Below are 20,835 nucleotides of genomic sequence, written 5' to 3' on the forward strand. Positions count from 1 at the left end.
CTCTCTTAACCCAAAAGTATTTGCATTTTTCTAAATACATTTCTCAAAGTCGAACCAAACAGGGCCTTAGTTGAGTTTGACAAGTTAAAATGCATATTAAAATCCATCGATTACGAAACAACTCAAGTAGTTTTATGCCCAAAATGTTGGGCTTATAATGCCTTTCCAAATAGCTACATTCGAATTCTCTACTTGGCAATTTTAAGGCTCTATTTGGGCAGAAAAAATAACACACAGCCTCTAGACTCTAGCCCATTTTGTGATGTTTATCTTCAAATTTTTAATTCATTCGGTTAGATCTTTCAACTAATTCTATTGAATTTATTCAATTTAATTTAACTTTTTTTTTTTGAACAGAAATTTAATCTCTAACTTAAAAAAAAAAGAAGGTCGACAGTCTTCATAATTACTAAATATTGCATGAATTTTAGAAATCTTTTCATTTCAATCCTTTTTCTAAATCAACATATATATATATATATATATATATATATATATATATATGCTTACATGTTATCGCTTCTCTTATTTATTTATTTTTGGTTTTTATAAACATTACACATAGTTCTATTTAAATATATTCTAGTTAATTATCACTATAACAGTAAAGGTATAACCTCATTTAGAGTTGTATTGGGTTGATATTCTTTCTATTTTAATTTCCTAATTTATAGATTTAACAAAATTTAGAAAAGAAAACACAAAATAAAAAACTCGAAAGTTTTATCTAAAAAAGTAGGATCAAGATTTAGATTTATACAAGTACAAGAAATCAATAAATAAATTAATGTCGTTTCTTAATATTATTATCAAAAAACTTATTTTTATGAATTTGATATGACCCTAAAATGAGGTCATATTTTTACTATTACAGCGATCGTAAATTAAAATATAGTTAAATAGAACTATAACAATATCTACAAAGACCAAAAAAAAAAAGTTAAAAGTAAATAAAAATAGCCATTTTTTTTTTTTTTTTGTTGATTTAGGAAATGGATTGAAAATGAAAAAAGTATTTTAAAATCTCGACAATGGTGTCATTACAAAAACTTTTGAATAGTACTAAATGACGAATTTGATTTTGTTACTCAAAATTGAGAGACCAAATTGAACAAATTGAAAATTTAAGAACTAAGAAAGTTTAATTGTTTAGGAATAATTTAAAGATCATATTGAACAGATTTAAAGATCCAATAATGATATTACATGTTGAACCAAAATTTATAAATTATTTGTCATTTCGTCATCAAGGTACACGATGAAAAGATAATGAAAAATGAAACTTTAAATACCCCTCCGATGCTTCTCACAAAAATCTCGAAATTTACTTCATTTTCCTAGTTCACCCTCCCTTTTCCTCCCCTTTCCTCTCTCCCAAACAAAGCGGAAACGTCGATCTTCACATATTTTGCAAATTCAAGAAGTTTCGTATAAGAAATGTCTTGGCTTTCAACGTCATGGCTGTGATAATAGCCAAAAGTCAAATCAAAGAAGATTTGAATCTGAGGTGGCTGGAGCTGGAAGTCCTAAGAGAGGTCCACCTGATTTGGAAGCATAAGAAATCACTTTGAATGTATACTTTCACTTTATTTGAGCTGATCACATAATTTACACATATAACAGTACACCCACAGTGACGTCAGCGACCAACTTTGTTTTTCTTTCTTAATCTTTGAAAAATTAAGCTGAATATTTTGGCGGATAGTACAAAAAGGGACTTTTTCATTCGAATTAAAGGTTCATTCCAAAAATACCATATATCAAAATCTCTTCGTCCTAGCGAGTTTGAGATGAAGACAACCCCACATCATCCGTAAAGCAAACATCTCGAAGTACAACGAGCATAAAAGTTTAAAACATGAACAGCTATTTTGGTCCCAACCTTGTACTTGCCTATTTATATTATTAAAAATGATATAAATAATTCTTAAATTTTAATTCAATATTCAATATGATTCTCGAACTTTTAGTTCAATGTGCACTATCACATTTTTTTTTTTGTAAATGTTCAATTTAGTCTATTATCTATATAAAAATAGTCGATATTATTCTTGAACTTAAATTAATAAGATGATAATAATAGATATTTTCATATAGTATAGAAATTAGATAAAATATTTATCAAAAGTTCAGATGTTACGTTAACAAATTAAAAGTTTAGAGAGAAGATATGGCGCGTTGGCTTAAAATTTGGTGGCTATTTACATAATTATCCTTGATATCATGAACAAATAGGACTTTAAAGCCGGTGACGCTGTCCACCCCAAAATTTACTAGAGTGCACTCGACCTTTCCACGATTATTATAAGAGTAAACTCTAATAATTGGTAGGTCGACCAAAATATAAAGTCTAGAATGGCAATCATTATGTCTTTGCGTGGGTGGTTTTTCTCTTCTTTTTTTCCTTGGGAGACGGCATAGCTTTTTTGACTGCCGGTAGTCACTCCCACCTGACGTGTGTATGATCACCAGATAAAAAATAAATAAAAAAATGAATTCTTCTTTTTCTTGGCCGAAAATAAAAATGATTGAAATCACGAAAAATCGCCTCCCCTTTTTATCATCATTTTTTACACGTAAGTAAGTGCCGAAGAAAGAGACCCGGGGCTCGCGAAATGACCAAACCGCCCCCCCAACCCCCCGCGACGGTTAGCTCCGACGACGGAGCGAGCACATGAGTTGACCAAAATGCCCCCCACGAGCTCCGACGGTTGGCTCCGGCGGACCCGCGGTGACGCTTCTCCCCGAATCCAGCACCACTCGCCTCCTTCAAAACGTGCACTCTCTCTCTCTCTCTATCTCTCTCTCTGTATTTTCTCTCTCTTCTGTGTAAGAATATCGAAGTAGATTCTCGAGAATTCCTATTTAAGCACCCCCGCCCATTGGAGCTCCAACCGCTCGTCTCGTCTCGTCCCTCTCTTTCTCTCTCTATCGCTGCGAAGAATCTGCACTGGATCTGGAGCGCCAGGACCGGGCCGCCCCGGAAATCGCCGCGGCGGCGATGGCCGGATCGCCGGAGGCCCGCCCGAGCTCCCCGCCGCCTCCTCCGAAGCTCCGGCGGCGGCGGCGGCGGAAAATAACGGCGGCGTCGGCGGCAGCGGGGGGGAGCAGCAGGACAATGGAGACGTGGCCGGCGCTGCCGAGGCTTCCAATGACGGCGACGGCAGTTATCCAGGTGTGTTCGTGATGCTCCTGTCGAGTCTGGAACTAGTTGCCGCGATTAAGTGCGCGTCTGATTTGATTGTCTCCGGAGGAATCTGGAGGAGAGAAATCCTCCGTCGTGCTTTGTTTTTGCTCGATGAGCTTCATGTCGGGTGTTTGTCGGTGGAGCCTCCTTTATCCGATGACGTCGGCGGTTGTTTTTGGTTCGCGCTTGCTGTTGGAATTGATAGATTTACTGATGCTTGCTCTTGCACCGAAAGGACGTGGATTGATTCGTTGTATTGGCAATTCTACTAGAAAGTCGCGACTCCATTTCTGGGGTACAAATTGAGATTCATATAACAGTCAACTGGATGGCGAACAATGACGAGTGACTTAATACTCTGAGAGAATAAGTTAACTGTCGAACTCGATTAAGTTGTCGTCGGTTCTTTGAAGGAAGAAATTAGACCATCGAAGCAGCATAGTTCATGGAAACGCCTCGCTTGTTCCTTCAATGGCAATAAAATAGATGAAATGGTTGGAAATATAGCAAGGGGTGACTTTTGTGTGATCTAATCGTAACTCTTACTTCTTTGTGCTTCACTCTGAGGCGGGATGCTGTCCTCCTTTGTGCGTAACCACGTTTGCTGTACCACTTTTAGGTAAACATGGATGAGTGAGCTTATTAAGGTCAATCGATGAGTTACTTTGACATGCAACTTTCTATTACCTTTGTAATCGTAGAAATGAGCAATGGTTTGGACGAGCTCATAAAAGATGTGGAGTGCAAAAAGCGCAAATTTTACTGGGATATCATATGTGGCAGTCATTCATGTTAGAAGACATCTCAACACAGATATGGAATTTACGGCGAATGTTCTTCACATGTAAAAGCTATTTTCCTAGGATCACAGATTTTGTAGCCATGGGAGAACATCTTTCTCTGTAGATAGCTGGGGTCTCCTTTCTTTGAGTGTGTGTGCAGGGGTTATGAGCAGAAGATCCCACTGAGTCCTTGTGAGAGTCCAATCTTGGTATTTGTGGGAGAAGGTGTACAGTGTGAGTATGTGTGAGTGTGGATGAGAAATAATGGAAGAGTCGTCAAGAGTGTGTTGGTAAGAAACTATCATGTGTAAATAGGTATAGGATTGTCTTATAGGTGTGTGAACATGCGGGTGTGATCAGAAAGAAAAGAAGCAGAAGTCTGAGAGTGTCTTGAGTTGAGATTGAGAAAGCTCATATTTGCCCCGCAGTGGCATTATTATTGTGGTGTATTGTTGCATTGTACTATTTTCTTGATAAGTTCTTGCATTGCTTCGTGGAATGTGAGTGAGCATTTTATAAAAGATAGCTTCTTCCACATAAATTATCAAAAATTCTTTTTATTTGAAAAGTTCTTTTTGTTTTCACGCAGCTAACTTTAAAAGGCCATTGCAAAATGCCTACGCATTTCCATATGGTCATCTTATTTTGGTCTCACACAGGCATAAGTTGGCATTACTTGGTGGCAGGTTGCTTCCTCTTGTGGAAAATAAAAGTTTTCTCTGATAAAGGAAATATGCTATTCTGATTTACTTTTATCAAGCTAGAAGAGATATTTTTTATTTTTCTAGTTTTCTTCCAAATGTTACATTAACTTAATCTGCTTGAATTTTTATTTTTTTCTGAAATATGACAGCTTCTAAATCAGATTCTTATCTTTGTTTTCTTTATTAATATTGGTTAAGCACGTTTGATGTTACCCTCAGTTATGGCCTCCTTTTTGAGAAAATTATTTTTTGCTGCATCAAAATTCAGTAATCGCATTGCATGCTTTTAACAGAAAAGTACCTGACCTCTTTGGAAAGCTTGAAAATAGGATTTTGGAATGTGTTCTTTGGTTGTTTCACCTTATTGGAGAGAATTAGTTATCTTTGAGTGAAATCACCTCTCTTATGCTTAGGAGTAAGATCTGTTAATGGTATATCTGAACTTCTTTCAGGATTTTCTCACAGGATTAAGTCTAAAGTAAACACCTTGCCTTTGGGAAGGTCAAATTCCGAAAGAGAGGAATCAACTTCAAACCAGGTCCGGTTGGAAAGAGCAAAGACTGAGAAACCAACAGCCCCTAATTTGCTTGCTAAGGAAGCAGCCCAAATTTTTGATGACAAAATTCCTGTCCAGCAGAAGGTATGATTTCTGTGCTACTTGTCACTCTTTTGGTATGCTTATTGGGAGAATGTTCATTGTGCAATATGCTTGTTGCTTTGTGCTGTTAGTGCAAGTGGGGGCCTTTCTGTGCATGGCAACTTTCATTTATATCCAGGAGAAGTTTGACTTCTTCCTATGAAGAAACATGTTATGCCTATTATGCAAATTGGAAATGGGAAAACCTCTGAACTTTTTGGGATTTATCACTGTCAGTTTTTGTTTTAAAAGGTCTAGCATTGTCAATTTTCATCAGAATTTTAAGCTAAAACTCAGTCAACAATCGATGCTATCCGGTAGGAAAAAGAAAATCAGTCATGTTTCAGAGAAAGTAATTATGCTTCACTTTCACGCGGTAGGTGTGAAGTAAAGTGCATCCATTGCTTAAGCAACCAAGTTGACAATGCTATAAAAATGGTTTTGCTAGTACATGTGTAGTCAGAAATTATGTTGTGTATTGTTATTGTCCATTCTAATCATGCACCTGAGATTTTCATTGAAGTGTTAAAACGTGCAGCTTCAACTATTGAGCAGAATAGCTACCGTGAAAGATAATGGAACTGTGGAATTTGAAGTTCCGGTTGATGTTGAAGCTCAATCTTGTGATGTCCAATGCAAAGATGCTTGCAATGAAGTCATTGATGATGAGCCCCCTGATGCCATGGACATTCAGTACATACGGCCCTTGCAGATAGTTATGCTTATTGTGGGTACCCGTGGAGATGTGCAGCCTTTTGTTGCTATTGGCAAACGCTTGCAGGTGAACAGCTTGTGTATTTCTTGTTCTGGGGCTTCTATTTGATCATTTGATTTTATGATACCTACCACTCTTTAATCCAGCAAATAGGGAATCTTGAATTGGATATTTCAAAAGGTTAAATGTTTCTCCTGAAGATAGTGGACATATACATTTGAGTTTGGTATCTGAGGCACCATAGAAGTAATTAGACTCATAGGAAAGCAATGCAGAGCTGTCATCTCCAAGTAAATTCTAAATGGTGAGTGTAAAGAGAGAACACAACCTCCTTTGTGGGAGACTCCTCGGTGAATTCGGAGACTTTGTGAATTTTTTTTTCTCTTTTTGATGCTACTATAGATAAATTAGATTCTGTCGACTTCCCCAATTAAACTTTGGACCATAGGGGGAAGGTCACTGCAAAAGGGGAGCAGCCTTAATTTATCAGAAGTAATGTAGCTTTCTTCACATGACTGGTTTTTTTATCATCCTAATTGATTGCCTCACTTTCCCATTCTTGTAAAATTTCATGAATTATCTGGAATATGGGGCTTCTCACTTGTCACTGAATGAAGCAGGATTATGTCAATTTTGTGCTATCTATTGATCGGTATTGTCAAACTTTTGTTTTGCACGACATCTGCATGCAGGATTATGGCCATCGTGTTAGATTGGCAACTCATGCCAACTTTAAAGAGTTTGTTTTAACTGCTGGCTTGGAGTTTTTCCCTTTAGGAGGTGATCCAAAAGTTCTTGCTAATTGTAAGTACTTCATACCTTTCTTTCATGTTCTGTTTGCTGTTTAGCAGAATCATGATACTTCATAGGAGGACAGTGCATTTGATGGAGTAGTTTTGGTCTCTCTAATCAATTTTTAATTGCTTGCTGTTCCTTTGGATTTGTATGTTAAGGTATATCTTCTTCAACATAATTGATGTTTAGTTCAAGGAAACAGTTGAATTGACGAAGTTGTGACTTAAGAATTATTTAGCATTTCTTAATAAAAGATGGTGATTGAATGCATACATTTCATTGTAGTTATATACTTTGTTCTTTCCTGATGTGCTTGGCATAGTTTTCCTACATTAGATGTCTCAGAAGAGAAGCTCGACTTAAATTTTCTCTGGGACATCTTGGTCTCCTCCTTCCTTGCCTCTACCTAACCTGCGTATGTCCGAGTACTTTGACATAAAAAATAGATTTATGATGTATTTTTTGTTGTGTGCTCTAGCAAAGTGAGCATAAAAGTGGAATTTGGCATCTATATAGTACATTGGACTCTGTAAAATGGGCTAATGGGTCATAATTGTGGTTGAATTAATTGCAAAAGTGCAAGTCTCTGTTTCTACTTTTGTTGTCAATCCTGAGTAGCTCTACACTGGGAAATGATACATGACATGTATGAGGAAACCAAATTGTTTTGTAAGAGCAAAGCATATTACATAAAGGAGCAACATTTCAAAGTCTCTTGTAATACTACTTTGATTTTGATATTAGATTTCCTCTCATCAATCTATGTTCGAAACCATAACCATTAGAGGAAGAAAACTTGTTTTTTCTTGGATGAGATGGCTTTGCACCAGAACTCCTGTAGTAAGTAGAGTTACCTCATCGGTTCTAAGTCTGTCAATAAATTCAATATTTTTCCTTCCAATTTCTTCTCAATTGATTATTCTTTATTTTTGTTGAGCAGACATGGTTAAAAACAAGGGCTTTTTGCCATCAGGGCCTTCAGAGATACCAACCCAACGTAATCAAATGAAAGAAATTATATATTCGTTACTTCCAGCTTGCAAGGACCCAGATATGGATTCTGGCATTTCATTCAAAGCAGATGCCATCATCGCCAACCCCCCAGCATATGGTTAGATCTTGTCTCAGCTATTTCATCATCTTTTACTGTTGGGAGTGTCCTTGTATAACCTTTTTTGTTTTCTGTTTGGTTACTGTAGCAGATTTGACTCGTAGCTCTGAACTTTATGTGCTTTTTTTTGGGTGATTCGTCTTTATTGGTCTGTGAAGAAGGAAAATGCTGTAAAGTTTATGTGCTTTTGAGCTGTTTCTTTAGACATGAGGTGACATTTTAGTGGAGAATTATGACGTATATTAGTCTGATTTCATCAAGGATATATTAGTTCACTTTCTTCTGAATATCACAAAATCTGCGAAGGATGTAGATGCAGCAAGGATGCTAAAATGGCTACTACCATTACACTTATGTGGTGGAAAAGTTCATTGATTCTAGTGATAAATTCCAAGTTTTTGCTGGATACAGGATGGTTATGACACTGCAATTTCTAAGATTTTGCATGTTTCAATCCTAGTCATACCCCTCATTTCTGGTTTGTTAATTTACCCTATGAATCATGCCAGCTGCCAACGAGTTGGATGTTATCGATTTTGCTAGAAATTGTGACTGGAAGTGGGCTTTTGAGTGTGTACAAGGACAAATGATGTGTACCTTGTTGATTCTGTTTGAATCAGAATGCATATTGTAATGGCATAATTGTTTGGCATATAAGACTAAGAGTTACGCTAGCTTCCCTAGTGACATATCTGAGTATGCAGCTTTTTTTAAATACTTGTTTCATTTGTAATCATTTGTTGATGTTTCTTGTATACTACTTTGTATATGCTGTTTCTTGGGGGGCGGTTCATAGACAGAGACTATGAATGTCAGCCTTATCTCAGATTTTCTGGCAGGGTGGTTGATGATGGGTTTCCTCTCACATGTACACATTATCTCTAGCCAACTGCGTTCTTTTTAATCTTCTTCCTGACCCAACCTTTGAGTTCTTGTTGCTACAGCAGTCTACTGCAACGAAGTGCATTGCCATGGGTTATAATGCTTATTTATCTACTGCATGGAACAGTTCTACATGCATAAAGAACTTATGATTTCGTTTTATTGATTTCTATACTTTTTTGAATTGTCTAACCTGGTCGATGCTTCTTTAGGGCATACTCATGTGGCGGAACATTTAAAAGTACCACTTCATATATTTTTTACTATGCCATGGACGTAAGTCTTATTTGAGTTACATTTAGTCGTCTCTTTTGAAATATTCTGCACTTTTTTTCCACGGGATCTCAGTTGATGCTTTTTCACTTTTCCTTCTGCTTGTCATCATTCAAGGAAATGGTTTAGAAGCTCCTGACCTTATTTTGTGTGCATCATTTTTCACCAGACCAACTACTGAATTCCCACATCCTCTATCTCGCGTCAAGCAGCCAGCTGGATACAGAGTAATTCCATCGAGTGTCATTACCTTTGTTTTATATTTTTCTCATTATCTTTAGCTAATATTTACCTCCTCTGGAATTACCAGCTGTCCTACCAGATTGTTGATTCCTTAATTTGGCTTGGCATACGGGACATGATAAATGATGTTAGGAAGAAGAAGCTAAAGCTTCGTCCTGTTACATATTTGAGTGGTTCACAAGGCTCTGATACTGACGTGCCTCATGGATACATATGGAGCCCTCACCTTGTTCCCAAACCAAAAGGTGGATTACGTTTGTTAATTGCATCTTTAGTACTTAATTTGGTGATTGCTTGATAAACTCCAAGGATGGATCACCTCGCCCAATGCTGCCTCTAGCTGCATCACTTATCAAATAGAGTAATTGTTGAACTGAAAAATAAATGTTGCTTGCTGCATGCAGTCTTTTCCTTATCTTTTTAATCACGTGTGTAGTGTCATATTTAGCAATATGTTCTTAATTTTATGGTGTTTGCTGTGGCTGATGGTAGTTTAGGTCCTATGTCTGTCCTTATAAATGAACATCTATGCTGGTATTCTGGTGTGTGGGCACGTAGTTGGCAATGCTTGTTTCTCTACTGGACTTCTTTTAGCAACCACCCCCACCCCCCCCAAAAAAAAAAAAAGCCAAAAAAAAAACGCCACCTTCCCTCTTTTCATATCCAAATGCTTTTTTTTTAGTATTGTTGACATCTAATCTGATCCTAGGAATGATTCTAATTAATCTTGGCATTGCATTGTTTCTGCAGATTGGGGACCCAAAGTCGATGTGGTTGGTTTTTGTTTCCTTGATCTTGCCTCGAATTATCAACCTCCTGAGCCTCTTTTAAAGTGGCTTCAAGCTGGTGAAAAGCCTATATATATTGGGTTCGGTAGCCTTGTGAGTTTTTTCCCTTTTCATTCCTTAATTATTACTTTTGTTATTCTCACATGAAACTATCCTCCATGACACTCATTCAGAGTAGCGAGTCATGTAACTGAGGGACTTCCTACCTTCTTTATTGACTTGTTATGGTATTTAATGGATAAATAATGTTTTAGATGATATCTTTTAGATATCCTATTGTTTAAAAAGTTAATGAGTTGTGCTATGTTTATCGTATTTCGGAAGTCAAATCCTTGGGCCACTTCCTGACCTGATAGTTGAAACCTTGCTTCCACCTTTGTTTTGTGGATGTCAGCCTGTTCAAGAGCCTGAAAAGATGACCCAGATAATTGTAAAAGCATTGGAAGAAACTGGACAGAGGGGCATCATCAACAAAGGATGGGGTGGCCTTGGAAACTGTAAGTCATTGGTCATTTGGCTCCTTCATCTGTGTTACAATCTTCTGTAAGAGTTCTCTGATGGCTTCGATCACTACCTTACGATCGTTTCCACCAGAGTGGACCTCGTGCTAGTTGAAATCACATTTCTTGTTAATATTTCAGTGGCAGAACCTAAGGACTTTATATACTTGTTGGACAACTGCCCTCATGACTGGCTCTTTTTACAGTGCAAGGCTGTGGTGAGGATTGCATACTGTTTCCTTTTCTATTTTATAAGCTGCATAAGTCTTAGAAATGCAGGGATGCTTTTGCATTAATACTTGTTTTTTTCTGTCATGTGTAACAGGCTTCTTGCATGTCCTTGTAGTTCTGTCTTGTAGCTGATTGATTCCACCTTAGTTTTTGCCCAATAAATATACACTCAATTGAGCATATGTACAGAATCTGGCCATCCAATCTACTCTCTGTTATGTGACCAAGGGAAAAAATCTACTCTCTATTCAGCAAAAGATGCTACAAAGCTGATCACTTCCTCTTAATGATTGCCTATAAATTTTTACTTAAAGATCCTTGTGCAAAGAGTCATGCCATAAAGGGATAAAGTTTCAACTGCCTTTTGGGAGCTGAGTGAAGATCTTTGGTGAAAACCCTCCCTTAAGTGACCTCTTAATATGACTTAAACTGTTTGCAGATGCAAGTCAGATGTTCTCCCGGAAAGGCACCCCATAGACTTTTTATCATGAGAGATTTGTTAAAGTGGATTAAGGCTTTAATTGGTTGGCCTGGTCTCTGAGAACAATGGAATCACATTCAAAAATGATGAAATTCAGGATTTATGCCTCTTGAGAGGCATTTTTCTTGTTTTGTTTGCCACTTTACTGCTACCATCACTGAAGAGTTTTGCTCAACCTACTGCCCTGAGCTAGTCTTTGTAGTCAAACTCCTCATATCACCTGAAAATGTAATCATCTGATATAGTTGATTTATGTTGCTGCAAGTACTACCAGCTGATAAGATACAAGTAGCAGATTCATCATCATAATATCATCTTGGAAACTGTGGAATCTTCCATGCCTTATTATGTGTAGATCTTCTTGTTTTCCTTTTACAGAGTAGCGTTTATTGACTCGTTTACCGTTCCCTTGATTTTTTTCCTATCATTTCAGGTGCATCATGGTGGTGCTGGAACAACAGCTGCTGGTCTAAAAGCTGCTGTAAGCGTTTCAAAATTTATTATTCAGTTCTTTTAGTTTGAAGTGGAACTTTGCTTGATAATAGCCAATCCATTCTCTTACCCTTACCCCTTATACAGTGCCCAACAACTGTTGTACCTTTCTTTGGTGATCAACCTTTCTGGGGAGAACGAGTACATGCCAGAGGTGTAGGTCCCCCGCCAATACCAGTAGAGGAATTCTCACTTCCCAAATTGGTTGATGCAATAAAGTATATGCTGGAACCCGAGGTAAGAATTAATTGTTTCCATTTTGCCTGATATGATCAGCTCTGTGGCTAAATGGGGATGATCTTAGCTTTTTCAAGGATCTGGCATGTCTTAAGTTTAAGCTCTAACTTATTTCCAGCAAACAAAGCAAAATTTGCTTTGAGTTAGAGGTGTGGATGTACTGAGCTCAAGCATAACTTCAATGCTCAATTCAGGCCTAAAACATTTCCTCAAGTGCCAAATTACTGGAAATTGTATTAAATCCTATAAAAACAGGGACTTTAGTTTTGCGTCCTAGCTATGTCGAGGACTTTGATAAATTCACTCGCTCGAGCCTGTCCGGCAAATTATTTTTTTTATTTTTTATTTTTTCTGGTGGTTTGTAGCCCAATGGCCGTAAGTGCTCTTATAGGTTGGATGCCTAATGAGAAGTATGCAAACTTGTTGAGCCTAAGCCAATCTTCCTCGTGCTCTTGATTCCTGTTAAATCTCACATCCACCGTCCTTTTAACTCGACCACAGAAACAATGAAACATAGAAATTAGTTGTTTTTCATTTTGAATGGTTAGAAACCTTTTTTTGGAAAAGATTCTACGAAAGGAAATTATTGATGTTTGGTGCATACTAATGTTTGCGGAAGGAAGTGGATATTGCCATTGCATTAAATGCCAAAACAAAATTCGTAATGTGCTTACATGCGAGAAATGCCAGGTGAAAGAGCGTGCACTTGAGCTTGCCAAGGCCATGGAGAACGAGGATGGGGTGACTGGAGCGGTGAAAGCATTCTTTAAGCATCTGCCGTCTCGCGAACCTGTTCAAGACCCTGAGCTGCCACACTCAAGTCTCTTCTCTCTCAGTAGATGTTTTGGTTGCGCCTGAATTGGCAGCAGTCCGGATCGCGGCTTTCTTAACAGCACACTTGCTCAAGAATATGGTCTCCCAATGCCTTTTAGTGACAGAAAAATACTAGCCCATAGTCATGAATTCATTTGTACAGATCTAGGGCTCAAGTCCCGTTTGTTGTTGTAATTATTCTATTTTCACTATAGTAATTATTCGGTCAGAGCAACCGTTTCTTGCGCTTGTAGTCCATGCACTTCCGTCTCTGGATGTGCTTCATGTTTCTGTATAATGTGGATTGAGATGTTCCAGACAATGCGCCTGGATGTGATTACACAGGTGCATAGTTGTCGTTTCTTGCACCCGAAGATTGGTTCTGAGAACAAATCACTAAGAAGAGATTTGAGTGCAGATTTCATGGATCAAAACTGTCTTTCCCCGTCTCCTGCACCGCATGATTATTTGGTAGACCCGCTTGATATTTATAACACCGAAGGATTGCAGATCAAAGCAGACTGCCTATGGGGGATTGGACTTCAAAGGAAGCGAGAGCTGCTTAGAGGCATCAAACGGATGGAAGCAAGGAGGTCGTCGTAGCTGGGAAGCTTTCGTCTCTCCATTTTTTGGGGTCTCCGGGTCCGTTCGTGAGTTCATTCATGGCACGTCAGGTTTGATTCTCTCTGAGCTCTTCTGGAACTCCACTAAAATCTAAAAATCTTAAAACCCACTTCTTGGAACGTGGCCACGTGTAAGGAAACATGTGGCGGAAACGAAACAAGTGCATGCATTGTCATGATGCATAGAGACAAAATCGAACACAGGAAGTGGCGGTGGCGGAGATGAGGGCATGCAGGAACCAGTTGCCCTTTCAGTACCATAACTCGTCTTCCCCCATTTATATCTAAGTTCAGCAAATTCACACAATAGAGAAAAAGACAGGGAGGGGACCAAGTGCAGAGGACTCGCCGACGGTGGCTTTTGGCTCACTTAATCCTCCCACATTGGATGTTGGATCTTCTCAAAGCCTGCATCATCGTCCGAGTTAGTCTTACTCCCGCGTTCTTTCATTCTCTCTCTCTCTCTCTCTCTCTAGAGCGTGGACAAACACGAGGTCCCTCCACCGTGATTTCAAGAAAGAAATCAAGAATTGCCCCTCTCTTTGCCTCGTTGAAGACTCGGAACCTTGATCTCTATTGGGGTGATGAGGGGTTATGTGACCCACTGCGAATTGATTATACACTTGAAGTTGGCAGAACGATAGGAGTCATCCCCCACTTAAAAAAAAACCGGGGGCATGGATGCGGGGAAATTTAAGTGAGAGATATGGAGAGCCTACGCACCTAGCATTACAACACTTGATGCTACAGAAAAAAGATAACAAAAGAAAAAACACCAAGTGCCCATAACAGTCGAAACAACAAGATGTGCTGTCAGGTCTAGAGAGAGAGAGAGATGCCATTTCCCAATCCAAAAACCTTTTGTTTCCACCAATCGACTTCATCATGCAGAAACGGTTTTTATGAACACGAACCCCCCTCTCTCTCTCTCTCTCTCACTTATCTCTTCTGTTCCCAAGCCCATACACTCACTTGTGTCTTTTGCACTCTTATTAAATTATCTTCACTCAGAGACGCTTCCCGTTTTCCAAAACCCTTTCTCTCTCTCTCTCTCTCAACAAAAACTTTGAAGTCCCTCTGAATTTCTTCTCCACTCTTCCATCAGATCACCTATAAAAACACCCACATTCATTATTCAGTTTCAGTCCCATTCACTTCCACCAGTTCTGCTCCCCCACTTCTTTATTCCCCTCTATTCATCCAAATTCTCCTACTCCTAAAAACCCAAAAAAGAATCCTCATTTTCGTGCAACGTTTCATCGACTTCTTCCCCCGTTACTTGGTTCCCTCCCCCACAATCTGACATCAATTCTTTCTCCCTCTCCCTCTCTCTCTCTCTCTCTCTCACAAACAGAGACGATATGGAAGATGAAGAGAAAGCGGTCCACTCCATGGGAGAAGACGTAGGGGCCAGCAGGGTCTTTCCTTGCTTGTTCTGCTCAAGGAAATTCTACAGCTCCCAGGCGCTGGGAGGCCACCAGAACGCGCACAAGAAGGAGAGAACGCAAGCCAGAAAGGCCAAGAGGGCGTCGGAATTCATGGCCAGGAACTTCTCCCCCGCCACCCCGCCCCTGATCTTCTCTCCGAACCATAACCACGTCGGCGGACTCGTGAGCCCTTCCATTCGCGTCTCCGCGCACGCCCATTATCTGCCCGCCCACCACGCCGTGCCTTCGGACATGTTCGGAACCAACAGCGCGCCTAGGTTCGACGCCGGCGGTCTCGTGTACGGCGGCGTTTGCTCTGGTAACGGCAGGTTCTGTCCCGAAGACAGTGACCCCAGTTTGCTCAGCTGGCAGAGGAGTGTGGTCGGGTGCAATGGCATCGACGGCGGCAAGCTTGCCCATCACGAAGCGCATCAAGAGGAGGCCTTTGAGAGTCGTGAAAAGGACAAAAGCAAAAATCTCGATCTGTCTCTCCACTTGTAGATATCTCTACAGGCGATTTCTTGGGCAGTGGGGAGTGAAATTTTGGCGGATTCAAACTTTTTTCCTTTCGGGGTATGCTTTAGTTTCTCGAGAGGTCTAGGAGTTCGGTTGGGTTTCCATTTTGTTCTTAGAGAAGAAATAAGTCGTTTGACCTCCTCCTCCATGCTAACACATCGAGGAGTTATCAGTTGACTTCGTACTCTTTCAAGCTTTTATTTCCATTGTCAGCGTTCTAGGAACTCCCATAGACCCACCATTTTGCAGGGTCCGGGGAACATCAGGTTATCAGGTAACGCAACAGAGAGAGAGAAGAAGAAGAGAGATGACAACCATATGAGTTCTTCCCATATGTTCCGCTTGATGCGATGCATGAGGAGTCCGCATATATTCAATTCCCAGAAGTATAAAGTGGAGCATAATCTGTGGTAAGAAACATTCCGCTGTGTATACAACCGATCATAAAATTGCACATGCCTACTACACATTCCCATACTAAATTGCGCACCGTCCGGTCTGTCTTCCACAAATGAAGCGAATCTTCATATGAAAAAGGATAGTAGCAAATCAAAGATTAGAGAATCACGAAAAGACTTGAATCACGAATCATCTGGATCGATGGTAACTTATCGCACTCATGCTTTATATCTCACATCATTAGAATGTCCACGGATTCTAACTTTTAACATCTTCTATGAAACTAGAGATTACAAGCTTTCTTACGCATCAAGAAAATCAAGTTAATCAGACACCGGTGAAGGAGAAATCAGGGGTAGCTGATCAGAACTGCATTGAAAGTGCATTATGAACACAACTCACTTGCGGAGCCTCTTTGGTTCTTAAAATTCGAGAGATACCAAAGGCACACCACGAGCCGTTCAACCATAGCGTACTAGCTCCGACCCACTTTAAGTTCGTGACCTTCAGCAGTTACATTGGAACCAGTCTCGGTGATCGCCATCCATGTCAATCGAATTGATTTGAATTCCATTTTAGTTATGCTCTTCATGAACTCTTTAAGGACACAAAAACCACTCTAATCATACATTGAGAGAGAGTACCCGTGCTGATTTAGCCATTTCAGTAAAATTTCAAAAGGAAATTTGACAAAATTGACTTAAATCGCCACGATCTGACATCAGTCCATGAACTAGAATGACAACCAAACAAACAATAAGACCAAAAATAAATCCCCCAAAAATTACAATGACCGGAAACACAATTCCCTTCTTTTTTTATCCCCGGTCATGCGACTGAAGCATTTTCTAGCACACAAGGCGAAGCCAACCACTCTGATGAAAATTGAACTAGTAAAGATGCATTTTGCAAAAGCTACATTACAATTACCAACCACTTTCGATCCTATGACAAAGTCTGCCTTCGCTATAACGGAGAAAATCACCAACAAACTACTGATGCTTCCTATGTAAGAAGACCATATTGAGATAAACGAAAAAGTCAATACTTATCATGAGATGATTCCGAAAGGTTTTATCTTAGAAAGGCGTGCCGACTTCGCTCCTTGTCTCGGTAGGGCTATACAAGGCCGACCTGTTCCTTGGCCGGTTCTCCTCAAGTTGCTTCACGACTTCATCCATGGTGGGTCGCACTGAAGCCACTGGGGCACAACACCCCATAGCAAGCTTCAGTGCTTGGACAAGCCCTTCCTCCATTGGGCTCCTGATCCCCCTCGTGACCTCAACGTCGAAGACTTCCAGCGTCGTCTCCTCCAAGACCGCAACTTTCACCATTGAAGGTAAATCAACATAATCGCTGCTCCTACCATTTTTCCCAGGTCTCTTGCCGATTAGTATCTCGAGCAGGAGTATTCCATAGGCATAGACGTCTGTCCTGGAATTGCATTTCTTCATCTTCTGCAGCTCCGGCGCCTTGTAGCCGTCAGTTTTCGCGAGTGCCACCATCTCATCAGCGACGGCAGGGACCATCAGCTTGTCGAGTCCAAACTCGGTGAGCCTGGCCACGAAGAATTCATCCACGAGAACGTTCTTTGATCTTATGTTTCCATGAGTGATTGGTACTTCAGGGCCTGTGTGAAGATGTGCCAGCCCTTTGGCTATGCCCAGCGCAATCTTGTGTCGCCTGGCCCAGTTCAACACCGGCTTCCCTGCCCTTGTTTCTGAGTTCAATAATCAAGATTGAGATAGTTTCGTGAGTTTCAAACATATCCTACATGACATTGACATAAGAACCTGAACACAAAAGCTTTTAAAGATCATGTCGACATTCTTTTTCACTTCCTATTAAAATTAGCTCTTCATTTCAAGATGCATCCATATCTGGTCCTATCCTTCAAACTATAATAAGTACTTTTATACACAGCTACAACAATATTCATTAATTTTAGACCGAACTCCAAATGTTGGTGGCACCGAAAAGCTGTATAGTGGTTAATCGAATCTATAGTTTGATGGAGCATCTACTAAATATGCCAAAAAAAAGTATTCTGAATGCACTGGGGCATTAGCTACGATTCCATTCCATGCGACCAAATTGCCCAAGTACTCCGTTACTGAGGCAAAGAGGGCCTGGCACAACCAGCAACATATTTCTCGACCATAAAAAGGCCAATACCTTTGTTAGGTGCCTTGCAACTTCCCAATACTCCGAAAACTCAAAATATTACTAAAAATTGACAGAAATATGATTTATCTTCTTTTATCAGGGAACTATCACAAGGATGAGCTTTTTAAGTTAGAAACTCCCCCAAAATAATGTAGGGAGGCCATCATATCATAGCAATAGAACAACAAAGAGCAGATTTAAGAATGCAACATTTTTTCACCATCATGAGACTGCTCGTATCAGATGGAAGCAAAAAAGACCATGCTCAGGAAATCAAGGTAGTCCTTTAGTGAGGAACATCAGTTACATTAGGCTGTAGGATCAAACTAAGGTGGAGTAGCAAAGGGTCAAAGCTAGAAAAGCCTTACATTAGCCTCAATTGTTGATAAAGGCCCACAAATTGAGAAAAAAATTTTGAGGTTAGGTTAGCACAAGTAGTACCACATGGTCCTCTCCCCCTTCAGCGGATGAAGAAATTAACAGCCACACTATATTGTGTTGGGGAAATCAAAGTTTGCTTTAGGTGATTTTGCATTTCAAAGGAAGTTAACTGTGCAAATTGCAGGTTCTAGAATAGGTTTTATTCTGATTTCGGATGCACTTAGAGCTTAATTTTCGAAATCACGACACTAAAGAAAGATGAACCTTTGGCAAGAGTAGGGTGCAGGGTTATACTTGACAAAAATTTTATGCCCTGTTCTTTAGTAAATGTCCTTTTTATCAAGGAATATCGGAAAACCCGTGGTTATGTCCAAGACCCATGAAAGTGACAATTCATCAACCAAGTAAATACAGATTGACAGCAAGCATCTACTTTTTCTTCAACTAATCACGACAAATCCACTTTTGGAGAAAGCATTTTTTTGCCACCAAGCTAGACAGAGGCTGTTTCGTGTACAAAAAGAGCAACGAGGCATTAGTTTTTACAGCTTGCATATTTCGTGTACAATTCATCGACCAAGTAAATACAGTTGTCAATTTCATATAATTACTCACGTTCTCAAGTTCAGAATCATAACGGGACAGATCATAGATCACAAAACTCCATGAAAAAGACAGGAACAAGATGAGGGCGTACCGTGCAACAGATCATGAAGAGTTCTAACAGGGAGATAATCATAGATGAGGAGCTTCTCTCCTCTCTTTCCCTGATAAAAAGCTCTAAGAGGGATCAAGTTCTCATGCCGAACTCTTCCCAGCTGCCTAATCACCGGTAGACAAGAAATCCTATCCTTGCAGCTTCCCTCCCTCAACAACCTCAAAGCAATCGTCCCGCCATCGGCAAGTTTCGCCTTGTACACCGTCCCGTAACTCGTCTTCTCCATGACTTGCCCTGTCGCATTCAGTACATCCTCTAGTGTTAAATGCTCACCGCCTTGAAACAAAATAAGCTTGCCTTCGCCGCCGCTAACGCCACCGCCAACACTAACTCCATTTTCCTCATCCTGACCTTCCTCCAATTCATCATCGCTGTCGCCCCTACTCTTTTTCTTCCTGTTCTGCATATACCCGATGAACAATGAAGCGGAGACCACAGCCCCAGCCATCAGACCAATCACTATACCAGCTATAGCGCCAGAGCTCATTCTAGAACCCCCGCCGCAACTATTCAAGGGCAACCCACAAAGCCCAGGACTGTTTCCTTCGAAAGCTGCCGCGCTGAATTTCGTCCCGCCAAACACTGGCAATGGTCCGGTGAAATTATTATGCGCAAGATTCAACTTTTCAAGGTCCAAACTAGCCAGACTCTGGGGAATCACACCCGAAAACATGTTGGTCGAAAGATCGAGCTCCTTCAAACCCAGAAACCTGGTGATGAATTCAGGGAACTCTCCCGCGAACTTGTTGCCACCCAAGTCAAGAACTTGCAAGCTACCACAAGTAGAGTTAGGCAGAGCAGGTTCAGGGACAGACCCAGATAAGGAATTCCCATGAAGCCTAAGGGAGATGAGCCTGTCACACAAGTTCCATATAGAAGGCGGCAAAACCCCATTCACCAAATTTCCACTCAAATCGATCTCGGAGAGCGAAGTGCTGTACCCGAGCTCGAGCGGGACGGTCCCGCTCAGCAAGTTGACGCCCAGATAGAGGCTCTGCAGCATCGAGAACTCACCGAGCTCCCTGGGAAGCGACCCGGCGAGGCCGGCCGACGGGAGCTGGAGGGAGAGGAGGTGGAGGGACGGGTCCCTGTAGAGGGAGCCATTGGCCCAATGGGGGGACGACACGTTGCAGGAGAGAGGGGTCGCGTCGGAGAACACCCATTTGAGCCCTCTCCACTGGCAGAGAGGCACCGAAGAGTTCCACGAAGAGAGCAGGATGTTCTCTGCATCGCCCTGCAGTGAAGCTTTGATCTTTCCCAGGAGAAGCTCCACATCAGATGAAGAAGAAGAAGACTGAGCAAAAGCGAGCAGCGAAACGAGCAATGAGACCACAATGCAGGGACCATAAAGTCCCCAAACCGCCATGAATGAGGAAGCCATAAGCTTACACAGAGAGTAATAGAGAGAGAAAGTAGAGAGAGAGAGAGAGAGGAAAGTAGCTTGTGTGGTGGACTGCAGTTTTCAAGGAGGTTTCTCTTTCTGGGGAAAGCTGACAGGAGTGTGTTGACTGAAATGGCGGTGGGGGGTTGTCAAAGTCTACCGATTGGACGGCCACGATTTGACGGCACGTGACTCCAAACGGCGAAGTGAGGGCATGACCCCTCCTCATTCATTACCCGCCGCTGGATCGACAGGGTGGGCCCCGCCCCCACAACCATTCGCCGCATGATTCATGATGATCGGACGGTGACGATGATGGCGATGTCGAGGACGGATGGGAAGTTGATGTTTCG

The 20,835-nt window shown here is 40.7% G+C and overlaps 3 protein-coding genes across 3 annotated transcripts; 2 read left to right on the top strand and 1 right to left on the bottom strand.

Annotated features, from left to right (window-relative positions):
- Positions 1-2,615: 2,615 nt before the first annotated feature.
- On the top strand, positions 2,616-13,193 carry LOC104456554 (sterol 3-beta-glucosyltransferase UGT80A2). Its single transcript, XM_010071369.3, has 15 exons — positions 2,616-2,648; positions 2,848-3,175; positions 5,126-5,313; positions 5,849-6,091; positions 6,718-6,829; positions 7,761-7,931; positions 9,026-9,089; positions 9,256-9,313; positions 9,397-9,574; positions 10,080-10,210; positions 10,512-10,614; positions 10,759-10,835; positions 11,763-11,810; positions 11,909-12,058; positions 12,749-13,193. Exons 1-15 carry the CDS (start codon positions 2,616-2,618, stop codon positions 12,914-12,916), a joined length of 2,052 nt encoding a protein of 683 aa, XP_010069671.2. The 3' UTR covers positions 12,917-13,193.
- A 239-nt stretch (positions 13,194-13,432) lies between these two features.
- On the top strand, positions 13,433-15,609 carry LOC104456555 (protein LATE FLOWERING). The gene has a single exon (XM_018861697.2). The coding sequence runs from the start codon at positions 14,856-14,858 to the stop codon at positions 15,420-15,422; it is 567 nt and encodes a 188-aa protein (XP_018717242.1). The 5' UTR covers positions 13,433-14,855; the 3' UTR covers positions 15,423-15,609.
- An 832-nt stretch (positions 15,610-16,441) lies between these two features.
- On the bottom strand, positions 16,442-20,591 carry LOC104456556 (putative kinase-like protein TMKL1). The gene is made up of 2 exons (XM_010071371.3): positions 19,081-20,591; positions 16,442-17,556 (listed from the first exon to the last, which is right to left on the bottom strand). The coding sequence occupies exons 1-2, from the start codon at positions 20,480-20,482 to the stop codon at positions 16,916-16,918; spliced, it is 2,043 nt and encodes a 680-aa protein (XP_010069673.2). The 5' UTR covers positions 20,483-20,591; the 3' UTR covers positions 16,442-16,915.
- Between the last annotated feature and the right edge of the window lie 244 nt (positions 20,592-20,835).

Source organism: Eucalyptus grandis, chromosome 8 (assembly GCF_016545825.1).
Source record: "Eucalyptus grandis isolate ANBG69807.140 chromosome 8, ASM1654582v1, whole genome shotgun sequence".
Lineage (NCBI taxonomy): Eukaryota > Viridiplantae > Streptophyta > Magnoliopsida > Myrtales > Myrtaceae > Eucalyptus > Eucalyptus grandis.